The sequence below is a fragment of the Syngnathus scovelli genome, chromosome 2 (assembly GCF_024217435.2).
Source record: "Syngnathus scovelli strain Florida chromosome 2, RoL_Ssco_1.2, whole genome shotgun sequence".
NCBI classification, from domain to species: Eukaryota; Metazoa; Chordata; class Actinopteri; order Syngnathiformes; family Syngnathidae; genus Syngnathus; species Syngnathus scovelli.
Window position 1 is genome coordinate 27,175,158 of NC_090848.1, and position 20,451 is coordinate 27,195,608.

Consider the following 20,451-nt stretch of genomic DNA (forward strand, 5'->3'; position numbering starts at 1 on the left):
GCAAAAATACAGTCAAACCTTGGTTTTTGACAATAATCCGTTCTAGAAGGCGGTTCGAGAAGTGAATTGGTCGATTTCTGAATCTATTTTTCCCATTACAAATAATGGAATTTTTTTTTTTTTAATCCGTTTCAAGACAAAAAAAACCCCGCCTTTTGAAAGCATTTTTTCATTTGCGCATATTTGTCTGATCGCACAACTGTAGTGCGTCGCCCACCACGCAACTGCACCGCGCTTGTCGCATTATTGTGACAGAACCGAGGAAACAGACAGATTGATTATATTTAAGACGGACGGTCCTAAAATTGGAAATAATTCTTTAAGTAGTTTGGCTGGAAGCGGGTCGAGTAAACATGTTTGTTTAGCCGTACTAACCAATTTTGTAAGCATTTCAAGGGACACGCTTTTAAAATTTGAGAGGGTTATTGCATGATCCCCAGCGCTAGTAACCGGCGGAGCGATTGGCATGGTATTCTTGATCTCGTTCCTAATGGACTCAATCTTTTGAGCAAAAAATTTCATAAACTCGTCAGCTGAGTGGAAGGAGCTATCGGGGGTCGGCTGGCGCAGAGTTAGCTTTGCCACTGTATCAAATAGGTATTTAGGATTGTTTTTATTAAGATTAATGACTTGCGAAAAATAACGAGTTTTTGCTAAAATAAGTGCATCTTTATATTTCAGGAGGCTGTCCTTCCATGCCTGATGGAAAACCTCAAGTTTGGTTAAACGCCATCTGCGCTCATGCTTTCTACATAATTGTTTAAACGTACGTGTTTCATCTGTGAACCACGGAGTTGGCCATCTACGGCGAATTTTCAGACGTAGCGGTGCCACAGAGTCGATGGCTTTTAATAATGTCGCATTGAATTCATTTATAAGATTATAGATAGAGCCGCTGTATGCGGGAAACATGGCGGTTGCCGGCGACAGTAACTCAGATAGCGCAGTTGCAGTCATGGAGTTAAAATTACGGCTGCTATAATTCTGATTGCTCTCTTGTCTTTGACAAGGAACTAAAATTTCAAATTTTATTAAAAAATGATCAGACAGAACAGTAGTGTATGGCAGTACTGTTATATTTGAGGTTGCTAGTCCCCGGGATAATACCAGATCTAAGGTATTTCCATTCTTATGCGTTGCTGCCTGTACAGCTTGCGTAAAACCAAACGTATCGATTAAAGTTTGAAATGCCGAAGTCAGTGGTTCTGACGGTGAATTCATGTGGATGTTGAAATCACCCATGATAACTATATTATCTGCATTTGTCACTAGATCAGCCACAACTTCTGAAAATTCATCCAGGAAGCCAGAGTAAGCCCCAAATAGGGGTGAATATGGTAAGGATGAGGTGACCAAAGTGAATAAAGTTGGAATGGGTTGAATCGGTTGAAAAATGTAGAAATTAGAGTGGAAAAACGAAATTTTGTAGAATTTGGTGTGAATTTCAAAATTAAAAATTTGGAAATTTTGGTAAGTGGGAAAGTGTGGAATAGGTAGGAAAAAGATGAACAGTTGAAAGTTGGAATGGGTTGAATCGGTCAAAAATTGTAGAAATTAGAGGTGAAAAACGGAATTTTGTGAAATTTTGTCGAAATTTTTAACGTGAAAACGTGAAATTTTTGAATTTGGGAATTTTGGGAAACGTGAAATTTTACCTATTCCACAACTTCCGACTTACCAAAAATTCCAAATTTGAATTTCAACCAAATTCTCCAAAATTTCGTTTTTCTACTCTAATTTCTACATTGTTCAACCGATTCTACCCATTCCAACTTTCAACTGTTCATCTTTTGCCTACTTATTCCACAACTTCCCACTTACCAAAAATTTTAAATTTTAAATTCAACCAAATTCTCCGAAATTTCGTTTTTCTACTCTAATTTCTGCATTTTTCAACCGATTCAACCCATTCCAACTTTCAACTGTTCATCTTTTGCCTACCTATTCCACAACTTCCCACTTACCAAAAACTCCAAACTTTCAAATTTGAAATTCAACCAAATTCTGCAAAATTTCGTTTTTCTACTCTAATTTCTACATTGTTCAACCGATTCAACCATTCCAACTTTCAAGTATTCATCTTTTTCTACCTTTTACACAACTTCCCACTTACCAAAAATTCCAAATTTGAAATTCAACCAAATTCTCCAAAATTTTGTTTTTCTACTCTAATTTCTACATTGTTCAACTGATTCAACCCATTCCAACTTTCAACTGTTCATCGTTTGCCTACCTATTCCACAACTTCTCACTTACCAAATATTCCAAACTTTCAAATTTGAAATTCAACCAAATTCTCAAAAATTTCGTTTTTCTACTCTAATTTTTACATTTTTCAACCGATTCAACCCATTCCAACTTTCAACTGTTCATCTTTTTTCTACATATTACACAACTTCCCATTTACCAAAAAACGCCTGAGGCTTTCCCACTGTAAGAGAGAGGCTGCAACATACCTGCAGAACTCGACTCATCCACTGGAAGCTGTCTTCCTCACTGGCATCTGGCCGTTGCTCTGCCACGATCACAATTCTCTCATCATAAAAAACAGTCACTGAAAACACAGCGATCCTAGACAGAGCCAGAGAGATCAAAACACACGCATGCACAAATGCGCACACATTATTAAGTATTTCACATTTCATATTACTAAGCAGGCAGTGTCTCACCTCCCCCTGTAAACTGTTTTGACAGGCTCGACGGCTAGAGCGGTTGCCACCAAGTCGTCAGCATTGTGGCGTCGCCTGCTCACCATTAGTAACCCTTCAATTTTGCCCACAACAAATACCAGGCTGCCCTACGCAAAGAACAAAGGGAGGGCCTCAGCCCCGACTACAAGCATGCTAAATGTCAGCTCTTGATTTCTGGGTGCATGGGACTTACTGGGCCAACAAATCCAAGCAAACCAGTTCTGGTAAAGGGAACTTCTCCTAAAGGTGCTCCAGATTGGTTGACAGGGATCACCTACAGAGGGCAAAACATTAGATTGTTATAGACGACACAACATCGAACAGAACACCCTGCAGTTGCCATTTTCTGTTTCTCATATGAGCAGCATTTTAAAACAGAACTGCTAGATTGAGTTTAAATGAAATTGTGTTTTGAGTGACATACAAATCTAAAGGTTATAACATCATCAAACATGACTAAAGAGCACCTATTGCAGTTGCCCTTATTTATGTTGTGCATTTTACTTATACTCAGTTTTATTTAATGCCTTCAAAATTAACTTTTTCATGTATAGTTTGATGTGTATTAGCAATTATGTTTAAAAGGGTATATCTGCAAATAAATGTGCTTGGTTTTAGTATTTTTGGAGGACAAAAAGAAAATTTTATCTTGAAAACATCACTTCAACCTGGGCTTTGACAGACCTCAAAAGTGTTCTTGGTGACCCCAGGAAGACCGTAGTACATAGTGCCCCCCGCTCGGGAGCTGATAACAATCTCTCCTATCTCGTCTGTTTTGCACAGCTGAGGCGAGCCATCTGGTTTCACGATGCACATCAGAGCTGAAATACATATTATTGTCACATCAACTCTGGGTATGTTAACGTTTTGTGTTACTGTATTTCCAAGAGTTAGCACTGGCAACAAACCTCCAGGCATAATGTGTCCGACGTCTTGGACAGTGAGAGCCGAATTCTTGTCCTCTGTGTTCACTCTGATCACACCGTGGCTCAGCCCGCCCATGGAGAGGATAGCTCGGGCTGGTAGAGGAGCTCCTCGCGCCCCAGGTCTGTAGCGGAGGCAGTGGGGAAAGATAGTGCTCGTGTGAGCTAAAGGCTTGACAGGTCTAAGTCAATTCATTCTTGGCGCATTGAATTGATTGCAACTGGAATTTTCTGGTTATATTATAAGACCTTTTGCTGCTCATCCAAGAGGACCTCTACAACAGTCTAGATCGGGGGTGCCCAAGTCCGGTCTAGCTCCGATCCATCATTAATTATTAACAACATCCATCCGTCCGTCCGTCCGTCCGTCTATCCATCAATCCTCTACTGCTTATCAAGGGTCTGGCCGCAGAGGCAGCAGCTTTAGGAGGGACGCCCAGACTTCCCTCTCCCCAGCCACTTTGTCCAGCTCATTCTAGGGGATCCCAAGTTGTTCCCAGGCCAGGCGAGAGACAGTTGCTCTAGCGTGTCCTGAGCACCCCCCCACATAACTCCCCAAGGGACACGGTCGAACGCCTTCTCCAGGTCCACAAAACATGTGGACTGGTTGACGAACTCCCTTGCATTCTCGAGGATCCTGCCGAGGGTATAGAGCTGGTGGTCCACGGCCAGGGCGACAACTACACTGCTCTTCCTGAATCCAAGATTCAACCTCCAGACAGGCCCTCCTCTCCAGCACCCCTTAATAGACCTTAACAGGTAGGCTGAGGAGTGTGATACCTCTGTAGTTGTTGTTCTTAAAATATGCCCAGAGGAAACCCACACAGGCAAGGGGAGAACATGCAAACTCCACACAGGTAGGGCCGGAACCCGCACCCTCTGAACTGTGAGGCGGACGTGCTAACTAGAGCGCCATCGTGCTGCCTATATTTTTATAAATATAATTATTATATTAACGTTAACATTAACCTACATACATACACCCATGCACGCACGCAAACACACACACACACACACGGACACATACACACATACATACATATGCATATATATTTGATTGGACACTTCCAGGGATTGTGTATCCTGGCCAAACAATAAGCAACGGCTTCAATATTACTTCACAACCGTTTTTTTTAAAAATAAGGAGCCCATCTAACAAATGCTGCAGCAATGTTAGGTTGAAACTTTTGTTAACATTTACGTTCAACACCACAAGCTTTTTTCATGTCCTCCTCACGTCTTTATCTTGGGTTTAAGATGCTGGTTGTTTCTTCTTAACCTTAGTGACAACAGTTTAATTGTATAATTTTTAAAGGATTGCATTTTGCAATATATCTGACCCCTTTCACCTTAACCACCGCCTCATTTGAGGACGAAGACGGTGCAAAGCCGCTCACGCTCTCCGACATTGGGAAGAGCACATACAATAATGTACGATGTTGCGTTAACGTAATCACGTCTCTACAGTGTCAATTACATGATCTTTTAAAATTGTATCACCTCCCAAAAGAAAATACCCTGATAATATTGTATGTACATTGTGAACTATGTCTTGTCACCGTGGGATAGTGGGAACGTAATTTCGATCTCTTTGTGTGTCTTGGCATGTGAAGATATTGATAATAAAGCAGACTTTGACTTTCTGACTTTGACTATATATGGCAAACCATTACCATAGCCTTTGATGTGCATAAGAGAAAAAGTGCTTAAATCCACCATGGAATGCATGTAAGGCCAGATTTAATAGGAGAAAATCTGCAGAGCAAGAATGTGCGCAACTGCATGCCTTTATGCACGTGAAAGACTACTGTACCTGCGAATGGCCACCGTCAAGGCTTCTGGCGAGGTGGCACAAGGACAGATGACTTCAGGCTTTAGACCGTGAGACTGGAACACATTCAGGAAGGCATCACATGATGACACTGACCCTAATCACACAAAAACGGGAAAAGGGTCAATTATACCAGACCAAACAAAGGTCTCTATAATGTTAAAAAAGGGATGTGATTCACATGGGTTTGCTCCATCAGCCACTATAAGCATTCGTATGGAGGACAGGTTGGTGTCCCTCTGATCTTTGTGGGCCATCATTGCCCAGTGAAGGTCACGGCACTTAACCAAGGCCACACGAGCTGTGAGATGACAAGTAACATAATGCATACTGAAAAACAATAGACAAAGGATCATCATAATTAGAGCAATGAAGGCAAACCTTTATGAATGTGCACCCTCTGCACCCAGGACATGGGACAGGCTTTCATGACGGAATACGGCACAGTAACAGTATGAATTCTATTCATGACACTCTGGAAGGAGAAGAAAGACATCCTGGTTGAGACCACCAGTCAATTGGCTGTGGAGGACACATTTATCTTACCGTTAAGACGCCATGCCACAAACCCATATCCTTTTTGCAGTCCAACACATTGACCAAAGTCTCACCTGAGACAAAAAACAGAAACAAATTAGCAAACAGGAGAGACACACAAAGACTGGTAATGCTTTTTCCACTGTCCACTGTTACATGGTACCCAACTCGGTGCCTATGAACAAAATTGTCATTTTTTATCCAGCTGTCTTTAGCCAAAATAATAACTTAACAGTAATTCCTAACTTTTGCAGTTCCCATTTTGTGCGGGCAGTGCATTATAAACTGTTTTTATTGTTCTTATGTACACTACCATTAAAAAGTTTGGGGTCACCCAAACAATTTTGTGTTTTCCATGAAAAGTCACACTTATTCACCACCAAACGTTGTGAAATGAATAGAAAATAGAGTCAAGACATTGACAAGGTTAGAAATAATGATTTGTATTTGAAATAAGATTTTTTTTACATCAAATTTTGCTTTTGTCAAAGAATCCTCCATTTGCAGCAATTACGGCATTGCAGACCTTTAGCATTCTAGCTGTTAATTTGTTGAGGTAATCTGGAGAATTTGCACCCCACGCTTCCAGAAGCAGCTCCCACAAATTGGATTGGTTGGATGGGCACTTCTTGCGTAAGATACGGTCAAGCTGCTCCCACAACAGCTCAATGGGGTTCAGATCTGGTGACTGCGCTGGCCACTCCATTACCGATAGAATACCAGCTGCCTGCTTCTGCTCTAAATAGTTCTCGCACAATTTGGAGGTGTGTTTGGGGTCATTGTCCTGTTGTAGGATGAAATTGGCTCCAATCAAACGCTGTCCACTGGCTATGGCATGGCGTTGCAAAATGGAGTGATGGCCTTCCTGATTCAGAATCCCTTTTACCCTGTACAAATCTCCCACCTTACCAGCACCAAAGCAACCCCAGACCATCACATTACCTCCTCCATGCTTAACAGATGGCGTCAGGCATTTTTCCAGCATCTTTTCATTTGTTCTGCGTTTCACAAACATTCTTCTTTGTGATCCAACCACCTCAAACTTGGATTCATCCATCCACAACACTTTTTTCCAGTCTTCCTCTGTCCAATGTCTGTGTTCTTTTGCCCATCTTAATCTTTTTCTTTTGTTGGCCAGTCTCAGATATGGCTTTTTCTTTGCGAGTCTGCCCTGAAGCCCAGAATCCCGCAGCCGCCTCTTCACTGTAGATGTTGACACTGGTGTTTTGCAGGTACTAGTTAATGAAGATGCCAGTTGGGGACCTATGAGGCGTCTGTTTCTCAAACTAGAGACTCTAATGTACTTATCTTCTTGGTCAGTTGTGCAATGCGGCCTCCCACTTCTTTTTCGACTTTGGTTAGAGCCTGTTTGTGCTGTCCTCTGAAGGGAGTAGTACACACCGTTGTAGGAAATCTTCAATTTCTTAGCAATTTCTCGCATGGAATGGCCTTCATTTCTAAGAACAAGAATAGACTGTCGAGTTTCAGATGAAAGTTCTCTTTTTCTGGCCATTTTGAGTGTTTAATTGACCCCACAAATGTGACGCTCCTAGATCTGAACCCCGTTGAGCTGTTGTGGGAGCAGCTTGACCGTATGGTACGCAAGAAGTGCCCATCCAACCAATCCAACTTGTGGGAGCTGCTTCTGGAAGCGTGGGGTGCAATTTCTACAGATTACCTCAACAAATTAACAGCTAGAATGCCTGCAATGCCGTAATTGCTGCAAATGGAGGATTCTTTGACGAAAGCAAAGTTTGATGTAAAAAAAAAATCATATTTCAAATACAAATCATTATTTCTAACCTTGTCAATGTCTTGACTCTATTTTCTATTCATTTCACAACGTTTGGTGGTGAATAAGTGTGACTTTTCATGGAAAACACAAAATTGTTTGGGTGACCCCAAACTTTTGAACGGTAGTGTATATCGACTGTTGTAGTAACAACTGAAAACAAGGAGTTAAGAGGTGGGAAACAAAATGTTCAAAGTTTGGGATAATTTCAGCGTCTTATAGAATAAGCTCAAGCGCAATGTGCCTATTGAAAAGTACATATGGCTTGGATTACACAACTGCATGTCTACATAAAATTAAGATTAGCAAATTCAAAACACCCTACAACCAGAAGTTAGAATGAAATGTAATTCATAAAGGTGAATAAGAGGAAGGATGGAAAGAGCCCCTTGTACTCTTTCAATAGGTGACAAAATATAGTAAACGTGTATTCTTAGCCAACCTGTCAATCGCCTCAACTGACGCATCGCTCTGGACATGCAGTAACCAATGCTAAAGCCAGTAAACAATTTTAAGTTCTCATTGGCTCATTTCCATGTTGTTAGATAGGACAAGCCTGCCTTTTAAAAGCAAGTACACATTCAACATCATTCATACTGTTGTTGTCAAATGTGATTACGATCCCAAGTGGAAAAAAACACCTGCGCCCCACAGATACATTAATATATTAGAGTATAAGCATAAAGCAAAAAAATAAAAAATAAAATTATAATACAATACAATACATAATACAATGAATACTAGTTTAGTTTAGTTTAGTTTATTGTTTAGCACATACGTATTATTACAGCAATAACAAGCAAGGAGGGAGACGAAATCTAGGGGTTGTAGAGAGCTCCACTTCCGTTATATGTACAACAAAGTGCTGTGTAGGCAAATGTCTCTCAAGTGTTTGAAAAAAAAAAATAATAATAATAAATAAATAAACAAAAGCATAACAAGCTAAATATTAATTCATCATATTCACATAAACAGATACACCACACAAAATAAGAAACAAGCGAAATAAAATAAACACTTAGCGATGTTTAAGCAATCGAAGAGACACCAGGTAGGAATAGCTAAAAGGGAACAGAACTGTGAACAGAAAATAAAGATAAAAAAGAATCAGAGTATGAAATTGTAGTTTAGGTTGATAATAATAATAATAATAATAATAATAATAATAGATCGGTTTTATATAGCGCTTTTCTAAACACTCAAAGCCGCTTTACATAGAAAATTCACATGCACACACACACACACACACGCACACGCACACGCACGCGCACGCGCACGCGCACGCACACGCACACGCACACGCACACGCACACACACACACACACACACACACACACACACACACACACACGAAGAGTTAGGGGTTATATGCAGAGTTGAAGAGGTGGGTCTTGAGATGGTGTTTGAAGGAGTGCAGGGAATCAGCATTATGGATGGTCAGGGGGAGAGAGTTCCAGAGAGTGGGGGCAGCAATGGCAAAGTCTCTATCCCCAATAGTCCGGTATTTGGTCGAGGTAATGGGGTGAGCAAGTTGGCGTCAGCAGAGCGGAGTCGGCGGGCGGGGGTTTAGCGGAGCAGGAGTTCAGAAAGGTAGGGGGGGACAAGGTTGTTTAGGGCCTTATATGTGGTGACAAGAATCTTGAAATGTATGCGCTTTTTATGGGGAGCCAGTGAAGATGACGGAGGACAGGAGTGATGTGCTGTCTGCTGGGTGAGCGGGTGAGCAGTCGGGCAGCAGAGTTTTGAACATATTGCAGTTTGTGAAGGACAGTTGAGGGGAGACCATACAGGATGCTGTTGCAGTAATCCAGTCTGGAGCTAATAAATGCATGAACTTCTTAGTATGGATCAGCTGAGTACAGTGGAGTAATTATGGACTGGTACGATCATGAGTGGAGAAGGTGGTGTTTCAGGTGCTTTCTAAAAGCAGCCTGTGAAGATATGGATTGGATATGGACTGGTAGCTCATTCCAGAGTGCGGGCCCTCTAAAGTGGATATTGTATTGATGGTGTGATGTTCGAAAGAAAGGTGGGTGGAGATTGTCCCTCTGTCTTGTTGGATATGAATGAATGTCTGATACAAATGTGAAGAAATTATGAAAAGTGGCTAGAAGATGGTGTTTCCTATATATGTATTTATGGATGAGTAGACAGGTTTGATGAATATTTACTTTATTAATTGACAGTAGTGAGTAAGTTGTCTACACTGTTTGTACTATGTGTCCTCTCTGCATCCATTGCAGCCTGGTCATCCTAGAGGAGGGACCCTCCCATCTGTGGTCTCTTCTCAAGGTTTCTCATTTCCCCTAGCTGGAGTTTTGAGTTTTTCCTTGCCCTCTTGGGAGTTTAAGATCAAGGGATGTTTGAGAATATCTGCCATTTTTCACATGTCCTGAGTGTTGTTGTTAGTCACCTAAATGTTGAACAGAGGCTGTGATTTACCGAAGTCAAATTCCTTGTTTGGCACGCTCAAAAATGGCGAATAAAAACTCTTGAATCTTGAATTTCTAAACGGTGGTGCCGATGGTTCATATCTATTTGAAAATGAGATCATTCTTAGGAACTTCTTTTGTATGATGAGTAGTTTGTTGAGGTATGTTCGATATGTGGCTGCCCAGATTATATTGCAGTAATTGAGAAAAAGAAACAGGAAGCTATAATACAGATTGAGCTGAGCAGAAGGATGCACCAGGGGACAAACTTTTCGTGAAATACCTAGCATTTTCATAGATCTTTTGCAAACCAAATCAATATGTTCAGACCAGTTTAAAGATTTGTCTACTATAACTCCTAGGAATTTGGTGCTAGTAACTTGTTGGATTTTGTTATTGTTTATGTAAATTTTGGTCTGTTCTTTGGGGTAAGATTTATTTATATTGCAGAAGATCATGAAGTATTTTTTTTTTTTTATATTGAGTGTCAACTAGTTTGTTTTGAACCATTTTGTAACAGAGGACAACTCAGCATTGACGCTTGCAATGAGGGAATTAAAATCATCATGGGTGGCAATGAGGTTGGTCTCGTCCACAAATAACAGAGGGAGAAAATTAGAACAAGACATGGAGAAATCATTTATGTGCACCAAAATCAATAGAGGACCCAATATTGAGCCCTGCGGGACCCCAAATAATATTTTAGATCTGTTAGATGAACAACCATTTACACATACATATTGTTCTCTGTTGGCTAGGTAGTTTGTGAACTATTTCAGGGCAGAATCGTTCACTCCATATCTCTCTAGCTTAGCAATGAGAATCTTATGGTCGACAGTATCAAAGGCTTTGCTTAGATCTATAAAGACACCAAGAGTGAATTTCTTATTGTCAAGAGCTGTTGAGATATGGTTGACAAGCTGAAGCAGTGCAAGCTCAGGCGTGCATGTGCTCCTCAGGCAGTCCTGTCTACATTCTACCATGGCACCGTTGAGAGCGTCCTCACCAGTTGCATCGCTGTCTGGGGTGGTAACTGCACTGAACAGAACTTGAAGGCCCTGCAGCGCATAGTGAATACGGCTGGTAAGATTATTGGTGCTTCGCTCCCCTCCCTGAAGGACATTTACACTTCCCATCTCGCCCGCAAGGCAACCTCGATTGGGAGAGATGTGAGTCACCCGGCTCACTCTTTGTTTGACCTTCTGCCCTCTGGGAAGAGGTACAGGAGCCTGCGCTCCCGCACCACCAGACTCGCCAACAGCTTCTTTCACCAGGCTGTTAGGACCCTGAACTCGCTACCCCCTTCTGCGTAGCGTGCGGCACTGTTGCGCTATTTTCTGGAATGTCTGCTGTACGCGCACTTGCTCCTTTTTTGTTCCTCTTATTTATTTATCTACTTATTTATTGTGTTATTTATTCATTATTTATTCAGCACGCTGCTGTTATACTTGTTTACTTGTTTGTCTGTTGTCTGCCATGTCTTGTCACCGTGGGATAGGAGGGAACGAAATTTCGGTTTCTTTGTGTGTCTTTGGCATGTGGAGAAATTGACAATAAAGCTGACTTTGACTTTGACGCTCAGTCGAAAACTTTTTACGGAAACCATATTGATGCTTGTAGAGAATATTGTTTGTTTCTAGGTGCTTTGACAACCTTGAATAAACCAATTTTTCTAGAATCTTGGAGAAACATGGAAGAATGGATATAGGGCAATAATTACCATAATCATTTGTCTCACCAGCTTTGAAAATAGGAATGACTTTAGCAATTTTTAGTTCTTGGGGTACGATGCCAGATTTTAAAGATAAGGAGAAAATGTGTGTTAGTGGAATTATTGTTGAATTAATGGTTTTCTTAATAAGTATGCTTCTGATCTCGTCATGGCCAGGAGCAGAGTTTTTCAAGATCATGACGATGCTGTAGACTTCCTCAACTCTAGGAGGGTCAAGAATGGAGAGTAAAGGAAACTACCCTTCAATTAGGCAACAGGGGCTTGTATCAGAGGTTGAGAAGCTAGATGCCAAGGTAGTGCCAACATTTACAAAGAAATCATTGAAACCATTAGAAATATCTATTAGGTTAGAATTGGCTCCATTCTTCCCCAGCATCTCACTTGGGGTAGATGCTTTAGATTTTTTCCGATGTGATAAGATTTCATGTTGTTTTGATGTCACCAGAGATTCAAGATTCAAGAGTTTTTTATTCGCCATGTTTGAGCGTGCCAAACAAGGAATTTGACTTCGGTAAATCACAGCCTCTGTTCAACATTTAGGTGACTAACAACAACACTCGGGACATGTGAAGAACGAAAGATATTCTCAAACACCCCCTGATCTTAAACTGATCTTAAACTCCCAAGAGGGCAAGGAAAAACTCAAAATTCCAGCTAGGGGAAATGAGAAACCTTGAGAAGAGACCACAGATGGGAGGGTCCCTCTTCTAGGATGACCAGGCTGCAATGGATGCAGAGAGGACACATAGTACAAACAGTGTAGACAAACAAGGTGCGGAAAGCGGGATGTTATTGCACTTGAGTAACCGTCTTATCCGAGTTCTGACTTCCGGGTTGTTCTGACAGATCGTCGCTCTTCGGCCACAAAGTATGGCAGCGGACCAAGAGGTATGTACGGCTTCGTGCACCAACTGCACCCTTCTCTTAGAGAGGTTGTCTCTGCTAGAGGGACGTGTCCGCCAATTAGAGCAGAATAGTGCGATAACAGTAGTTGCGGCTTGCTAATCGCGATGAGCCAGGTAAGACGCATAGCCGTCCAAAGTCATCTCGGTCTACTTGCCCTCACACTTTGGTCATAGGCGACTCCATTACCCGAAACATTACACTTAAAAATCCAGCCACGGTAATGTGTATTCCTGGGGGCAGAGCACCCGACATAGAAGCTAATCGTAGGGAGCTGACTCGCAATAGGCCTAGTCAACAGCGTAGTTCCAGCAACACTCGCTACTCGGACATAGTGATACACGTCGGCTCCAATGATGTTAGGATGAGACAATCAGAGATCACAAAGAAAAACATAGCGAGGACTTGTGATCTTGCCAGAAAGATGAGTCGGCATCGAGTATTTGTCTCTGGCCCCCTGCCTGGGAGAGGCACTGATGAGAGGTTTAGTAGATTAGTCTCCCTTAATCGATGGATGGCTGGGTTCTGTAAAAAGCAGGGACTGTATTTTATAGATAACTGGTCATCCTTCTGGGGCCGCCCCGACCTGCTGAGGAAGGACGGCCTTCACCCTAACCGTGAAGGCGCCTTCACTCTTTCTAGGAATATAGATTACTGTTTGAGGCTCTCATGACAGGTCACTCTAGAGCAGGCCAGGGCACAGGTGATTAGACCACCTGTGAGGATGGGTTTGGAGTCTGTTAAGTTAAAGTTAACTAGCGCTAGGCTAGACTTTCAGCATACACATAGCTCCTCGTGTAGACTAGAGCGCGACAGTTTAAATAGTGCTGCAGTACACATAAACACACTTTCTACTGGGGTAGTAGACAAATCCAATCACTCCGTCCCGACCGGTCTTGCTGATGAAACGGTGCCTGTTTTAGATAACTTCACATGTGTAACAAATATTCATCATCAAATTCCCACTTTCGCTTCATCCCACCGCCCTAATAAACTTTTGAGAGGTGATATTAGGCCGAGAGAACACAATTTTACTCGCATCCCGTTTAAAAATCCTTCGATAGATACGCACCCTGATCAACCGATTACACTTAAATTCGGTTTTATGAATATTACCGTAATTTCCGGACTATAAGCCGCGACTTTTTTCCAAAATTTTGGACCCTGCGGCTTATAGTCAGGTGCGACTTATATAAGATTTTTTTCGAGATTTTTGTGATGACTTGATCACTTTTACTCTTAACACTATTATATACAGTAAAAGCTACAAAACAAACTGACAAATAACTCGTTTTCAAATCAGACGAGTAAAAACTGGTCAAATATTAAAAAAAAAAACTATTATTAAAAGTGAAGACAATTTGCAATTCTAGTAATGACACACGAATTTGATGCACAATTTTGTCTTCGCGGGCCACATAGAATGATGTGGCGGGCCGTATCTGGCCCCCGGGCCTTGAGTTTGACACCTGTGCTCGAAACCCTTTCTCTTACTCTGCCATATCACTCAGAGATTACACAAAGCAGTGGCGCTGTTTGGACAATCTGCATTGTAATTGTACTAAGTTCATCTTGTTTTTCCTTTTTTTAATCACTTCACTGGTTTCTTTTAAATCAAACAAGTTGTAACAACTTGTTTGATATAAAAGAAACCAGTGAAGTAATCTGCATTGTATTAAAACCCAATCAATCAGCATTTAAATTCAATTCTTCTGACATTTTGCTCACCAAAAACAAGTTGTAGTGAATGTGAACTTTTAATGCATTTTATTCAGAAGGTTACTTTGAACCTTAAACGGCGGCGTGGCGTACTTATGGATTTTTACGGCCTCCGGCCTCCAGGGGGCGCTCTAGCAGGAAGCAAGAGCGGGACAGGCAAAGAAGCGATAATGCGCCGAAGAAGACGCGCTAGTTTGTGTTTACATTTCGCGCATCACGCGATCAAGACGGACATTACTGAAAGGAAGCCTTTATACACAAACTGTCATCATGGGGGACAAAAGAAATGCATATGATGCCGCTTTTAAGCCAAAGACAGTCGATGTTGATGACATTATCTTGTGTCTACTCTGGAGCGTACTTATGGATTTCTACGGCCTCCGGTCTCCAGGGGGCGCTCTAGCAGGAAGTAAGAGCGAGACAGACGAAGAAGAGATAATGACCCGAAGAAGACGTGATCGTCTCGCGCATCACGCACACACCCGCATTCACACAAAGACAGGAAGCTTTTATACACAAACCGTCATTATGGGGGATAAAAGAAATGCATATGATGCCGCTTTTAAGCAATACGTGTCGCTCGCTAGTTTAATATAATTTAGCGCTTCGTGCATGAATAAGATTACCATGAACAGAACCTCTTCACACTCGAAGAAATGCATAAAACCGACGACGAAAGAGAGACTGAGAAAGTGCGAGGCGAACGATATCTAACGCTATTCCAATCGGACACTAAGGAGGAAGACTTCGATAGTTTCAGTGCACAGGAGGAAGATGAAGACGGCTCTTTTTTTACTTTTACTGGTATGTTTTTTTTTTAACCAGCCTTGTTCGTGCTGTGCTACCGTGTTGCTGCTGTGTTGCTGCTGTGTTACTTCTGTGTTGCTGCGGTATTACTGCCGCGTCACAGGCAGTGTTTGGAAAGAAATGTTAAGGTATGTTATTAAAGCTTTAAAAAAAAACTTTCTGTGTCCAGTCTTTCTTCGCTAATAACTCGCGTGCACACTTCCGCGTTGCTGCGGTACTACTGCTGCATCACAGGCAATGTTAAGAAAGACATGTTCAAGTATGTTATTAAAACGTTAAAAAGGCTTTCTATGTACTGTCTTTCTTTGTAAAAAACTCGTGTGGACGTGCGGCTTATAGTCCGGTGCGGCTTATGTACGAAAAAAAAAGAAATATCCCTAAATTTTAGCTGGTGCGGCTTATAATCCGGTGCGTCTTATAGTCCGGCAATTACGGTAGATCACTTCATACGAAAGCAGTTCTCGTTAATGACCTTATCACGGAACATAATCTAAACGTTTTTGGTCTTTGCGAGACCTGGTTAAAACCTAATGAACTGCTGCCACTTAACGAGGCCTCGCCTCCAAATTTTGTGAGCTCGCATGTGGCACGTCCTCGAAAAAAGGGTGGGGGTGTCGCCCTCATCTCAAATTCGGAGCTTAGATTTAGGCCTCGCTCAATTCACGTATTTAAAACATTTTAAGTTCTCATTGTGCGATCCACTGCGTTACCGTCATTCTATCTTGTTGTTATTTACCGCCCACCCGGGGCTTACTCTGGCTTCCTGGATGAATTTTCAGAATTTGTGGCTGATCTAGTGACAAATGCAGATAATACAGTTATCATGGGTGATTTCAACATCCACATGAATTCACCGTCAGAACCACTAACTTCGGCATTTCAAACTTTAATCGATACGTTTGGTTTTACGCAAGCTGTACAGGCAGCAACGCATAAGAATGGAAATATCTTAGATCTGGTATTATCCCGGGGACTAGCAACCTCAAATATAGCAGTACTGCCATACACTACTGTTCTGTCTGATCATTTCTTAATAAAATTTGAAATTTTAGTTCCTTGTCAAAGACAAGAGAGCAATCAGAATTATAGCAGCCGTAATTTTAACTCCATGACTGCAACTGCGCTATCTGAGTTACTGTCGCCGGCAACCGCCATGTTTCCCGCATACAGCGGCTCTATCGATAATCTTACAAATGAATTCAATGCGACATTATTAAAAGCCATCGACTCTGTGGCACCGCTACGTCTGAAAATTCGCCGTAGATGGCCAACTCCGTGGTTCACAGATGAAACACGTACGTTTAAACAATTATGTAGAAAGCATGAGCGCAGATGGCGTTTAACCAAACTTGAGGTTTTCCATCAGGCATGGAAGGACAGCCTCCTGAAATATAAAGATGCGCTTATTTTAGCAAAAACTCGTTATTTTTCGCAAGTCATTAATCTTAATAAAAACAATCCTAAATACCTATTTGATACAGTGGCAAAGCTAACTCTGCGCCAGCCGACCCCCGATAGCTCCTTCCACTCAGCTGACGAGTTTATGAAATTTTTTGCTCAAAAGATTGAGTCCATTAGGATCGAGATCAAGAATACCATGCCAATCGCTCCGCCGGTTACTAGCGCTGGGATCATGCAATAACCCTCTCAAATTTTAAAAGCGTGTCCCTTGAAATGCTTACAAAATTGGTTAGTACGGCTAAACAAACAACATGTTTACTCGACCCGCTTCCAGCCAAACTACTTAAAGAATTATTTCCAATTTCAGGAGCGTCCGTCTTAAATATAATCAATCTGTCTGTTTCCTCTGGGATAGTGCCAATAGCCTTTAAAACCGCTATTATTAAACCACTACCAGTTTCAAACCTCCCATTCATAGCAAAAGTTCTCGAAAAAGTAGTAGCGCAGCAGCTTATTGATTACATGGTCGCTAATAATCGATATGACTCTTTTCAGTCTGGTTTTAGAGCTAATCATTCTACAGAGACAGCACTTGCTAAAGTGACTAATGATCTCCTCATAGCTATGGATTCAAATATGTCGTCTGTATTGTTACTACTCGATCTTAGTGCCTTTGACACTGTAGACTTCGATATTTTATTAGGGCGTCTTAAAAGTTGTGTTGGTATCTCAGGGTCAGCACTAAGCTGGTTCAATTCCTATCTATCAGACAGGACGCACCGAGTGGTCCATGGTAATACGTCCTCTGAGCTTTATAATGTTACGTGTGGTGTCCCACAGGGATCGGTACTCGGACCAATAATATTTAATATTTATATGATTCCGCTTGGGGACATAATACGTAAATATAATATTAGCTTTCAATGCTACGCGGATGACACCCAATTATATATGCCGTTATCGATGACAGATCCACGGGACTGTTGTAATCTCGAGGCGTGCCTTGCGGAGATCAAGCAATGGATGTCTCTCAACTTCCTTCGTCTTAACCCAGATAAAACTGAGATGTTGATAATTGGTCCTACTCGTTATCAACACTTATTTAAGGAAACCACTATAACTATAGATAACCGTACTATCACTCAGAGTGATACGGTAACTAATCTCGGGGTAATATTTGCCCAAACGCTCTCCTTTCAAAAAAACACATTAAGAATATAACCAGGATTGCGTTTTTTCACCTTCGAAATATTGCTAAGATTCGTCCTATCCTCTCGACCGGGCATGCGGAAACTATTATACATGCGTTCGTCACGTCGCGCCTGGACTACTGTAATGTATTATTCTCTGGTCTTCCTAAGTCCAGTATCAAAAGTCTACAGTTAGTGCAAAATGCCGCTGCGAGGCTGCTCTCATGGTCAAGAAAATTTGATCACATTACCCCAATATTAGCCAAATTACATTGGCTCCCGGTCCATTTAAGATGTGACTTCAAGGTTCTTCTACTAACCTATAAATCACTGCATGGCTTAGCGCCTTCATATCTCGTCGACCTAGTCGTTCCTTATGTTCCGTCTCGTAACCTTCGTTCGCAAAACGCTAGTCTTTTAGTTATACCGAGGGCCAAGAAAATGTCTGCAGGGTCTAGAGCATTCTCTATTCGGGCTCCAGAGCTTTGGAATGCCCTACCAATGGATATTAGAACTACTACCTCAGTAGAAACATTTAAGACACGTTTAAAGACACATTTCTATGAGATGGCCTTTAACTAGAGGTGGCTCGGGCATCTTATCAGGATGCCTCCTGGACGCGTCCCTGGGGAGGTGTTCCGGGCATGTCCCACCGGTAGGAGACCCCGGGGACGACCCAGGACGCGCTGGAGAGACTATGTCTCTCAGCTGGCCTGGGAACGCCTTGGGATCCCCCGGGATGAGCTGGATGAAGTGGCTGGGGAGAGGGAAGTCTGGGAGTCCCTCCTAAAGCTGCTGCCCCCGCGACCCGACCCCGGATAAGCGGAAGAAGATGGATGGATGGATGGATGGATGGATGGATGGATGGATGGATGGATGGATGGATGGATGGATGGATGGATGGATGGATGGATGGATGGATGGATGGATGGATGGATGGATGGGCCTTTAACTAACTTGTGGTGGCCGATTTGGGCGGAGTTTGTTTTGTTCTCTCTGCCCACCCCCTCCCCGGCTGGGGAGGGGGTTAGGTGGCCCAAAAGCTGATAGCGGCTAGCTGGATTCTCGGGGACCAATTCAAGATGAAGGAACTGCAGCTCAACCCCCTTGAAGACACTGCCAGGACAATCGAGGGCACCTCCGACATCTATTTTTTCATTGATTTTCATATTATGTATTACTTGTGCACTCTCTGCATCCATTACAACCTGGTGATCCTGAAAGAGGGATCCTTCCAACTGTGGTCCCTTCTCAAGGTTTCTCATTTTCCCCTGGCAGGGGTTTTTTGAGTTTTTCCTTGCCCTTTTGGGAGCTTAAGATCAGGGGATGCTTTGAGAATAATTGTCAATTTTGGCTATGTGAAGCCCTTTGAGACTGTTTGTGATTTAGGGCTATACAAATAAACTTGACTTGACTTGACTTGAGTAAATTTATCAGCATGGTAAGTTTGTTTGGTTTTCCTTAGTAATACTGTAAATGTATTTTTATATTTCTTGTATGTTTCTATATTTATAGGGGTGGGCTTCGCAATAGAATATCTATAAAGTTATTTTTTTTTTTACGTGAAAATTTTTTTAGTTCATCCGTTATCCATGGTTTCCCCTTAGAGTAATTATTTTTACGCAGGTGGGCAATTAATTTTTACAAGGGGCCACATGAAAAACCTGAGTTGTGTCAGAGGGCCACACTTACGATAACTTAAACCTGCTCAATTTTCTTCCATTGTAAAATGCACAAAATTATTTATTTTAAATAGTTGGTACTGGTAATTAGAAGAATACAATTATTATGTTTATATTTATATTAAGCTATGTGAAATTGTGGTGTATAGGTCAAATAAAAAAACAATCATTAATCAGTACAATTTATTCTTAACTTTAACTTTTCCTCAAATGACAAAGCCGCTGCATCTCTGGGTGTGAAGTTTGATAAAAAGTCCTTGTTGGGCTTGCAGTTTTGCTAGCAATGCATTAGCCTCTGATGCGCCCTGTTTATCAGACAGATGTATTTTTTCTCATGCTTGGTCGTGTAGTGGCGACTCAAATTATATTCCTTAAACACAGCGACCTGTGTACCACAAATCAGGCACACGGCTTTACCTTTCATTTCTGTAAAGAAATACTTGGCAGTCCATGTCTTGTTGAAAACACGGCGCTCCTTGTCAACTTTTGTTTTCTGAGGGTCAGCACACATTTCTCGGGCAGCATTATTTCGCACTGTTCACCTTCACGCACAGCTCACATACACGTACGCTACACGGAAGTGCGACACCTTTCAAAATAAAAGCACAACGGTTGTATTGCACGCATGACACAAATTATTATTATTTTTTTTAATTAAGTAGTAATCAAATATAATTTACGATTGGCCTCATGCGGGCCGGACAGGGACGCACAAAGGGCCGGATGTGGCCCGCGGGCCGTAATTTGCCCAGGTCTGAATTAAAGGAAATCATGACTCTAATGCATTTGTGAATAGTGATAGAAAGGAGTGA

At 41.8% G+C, this 20,451-nt stretch overlaps 1 protein-coding gene across 7 annotated transcripts in view; it reads right to left on the reverse strand.

The window, feature by feature from the left end:
• The window catches only part of LOC125988674 (disco-interacting protein 2 homolog B-A), a 128,920-nt gene that overhangs the window by 36,524 nt on the left and 71,945 nt on the right, over window positions 1-20,451 (reverse strand). For all 7 annotated transcript variants that reach the window (XR_007488431.2, XM_049754158.2, XM_049754157.2 and 4 more), the window contains 9 exons: window positions 5,991-6,055; window positions 5,826-5,919; window positions 5,626-5,745; window positions 5,427-5,541; window positions 3,599-3,738; window positions 3,375-3,511; window positions 2,884-2,964; window positions 2,670-2,797; window positions 2,457-2,571 (listed from right to left, as the gene is read on the reverse strand). Coding sequence is in view for 6 of the 7 variants with exons in the window: in XM_049754158.2 (XP_049610115.1) it covers window positions 2,457-2,571; window positions 2,670-2,797; window positions 2,884-2,964; window positions 3,375-3,511; window positions 3,599-3,738; window positions 5,427-5,541; window positions 5,626-5,745; window positions 5,826-5,919; window positions 5,991-6,055 (995 nt within the window). In the remaining variant the exon portion in view is untranslated. The remainder of the gene's footprint in view (window positions 1-2,456; window positions 2,572-2,669; window positions 2,798-2,883; window positions 2,965-3,374; window positions 3,512-3,598; window positions 3,739-5,426; window positions 5,542-5,625; window positions 5,746-5,825; window positions 5,920-5,990; window positions 6,056-20,451) is intronic.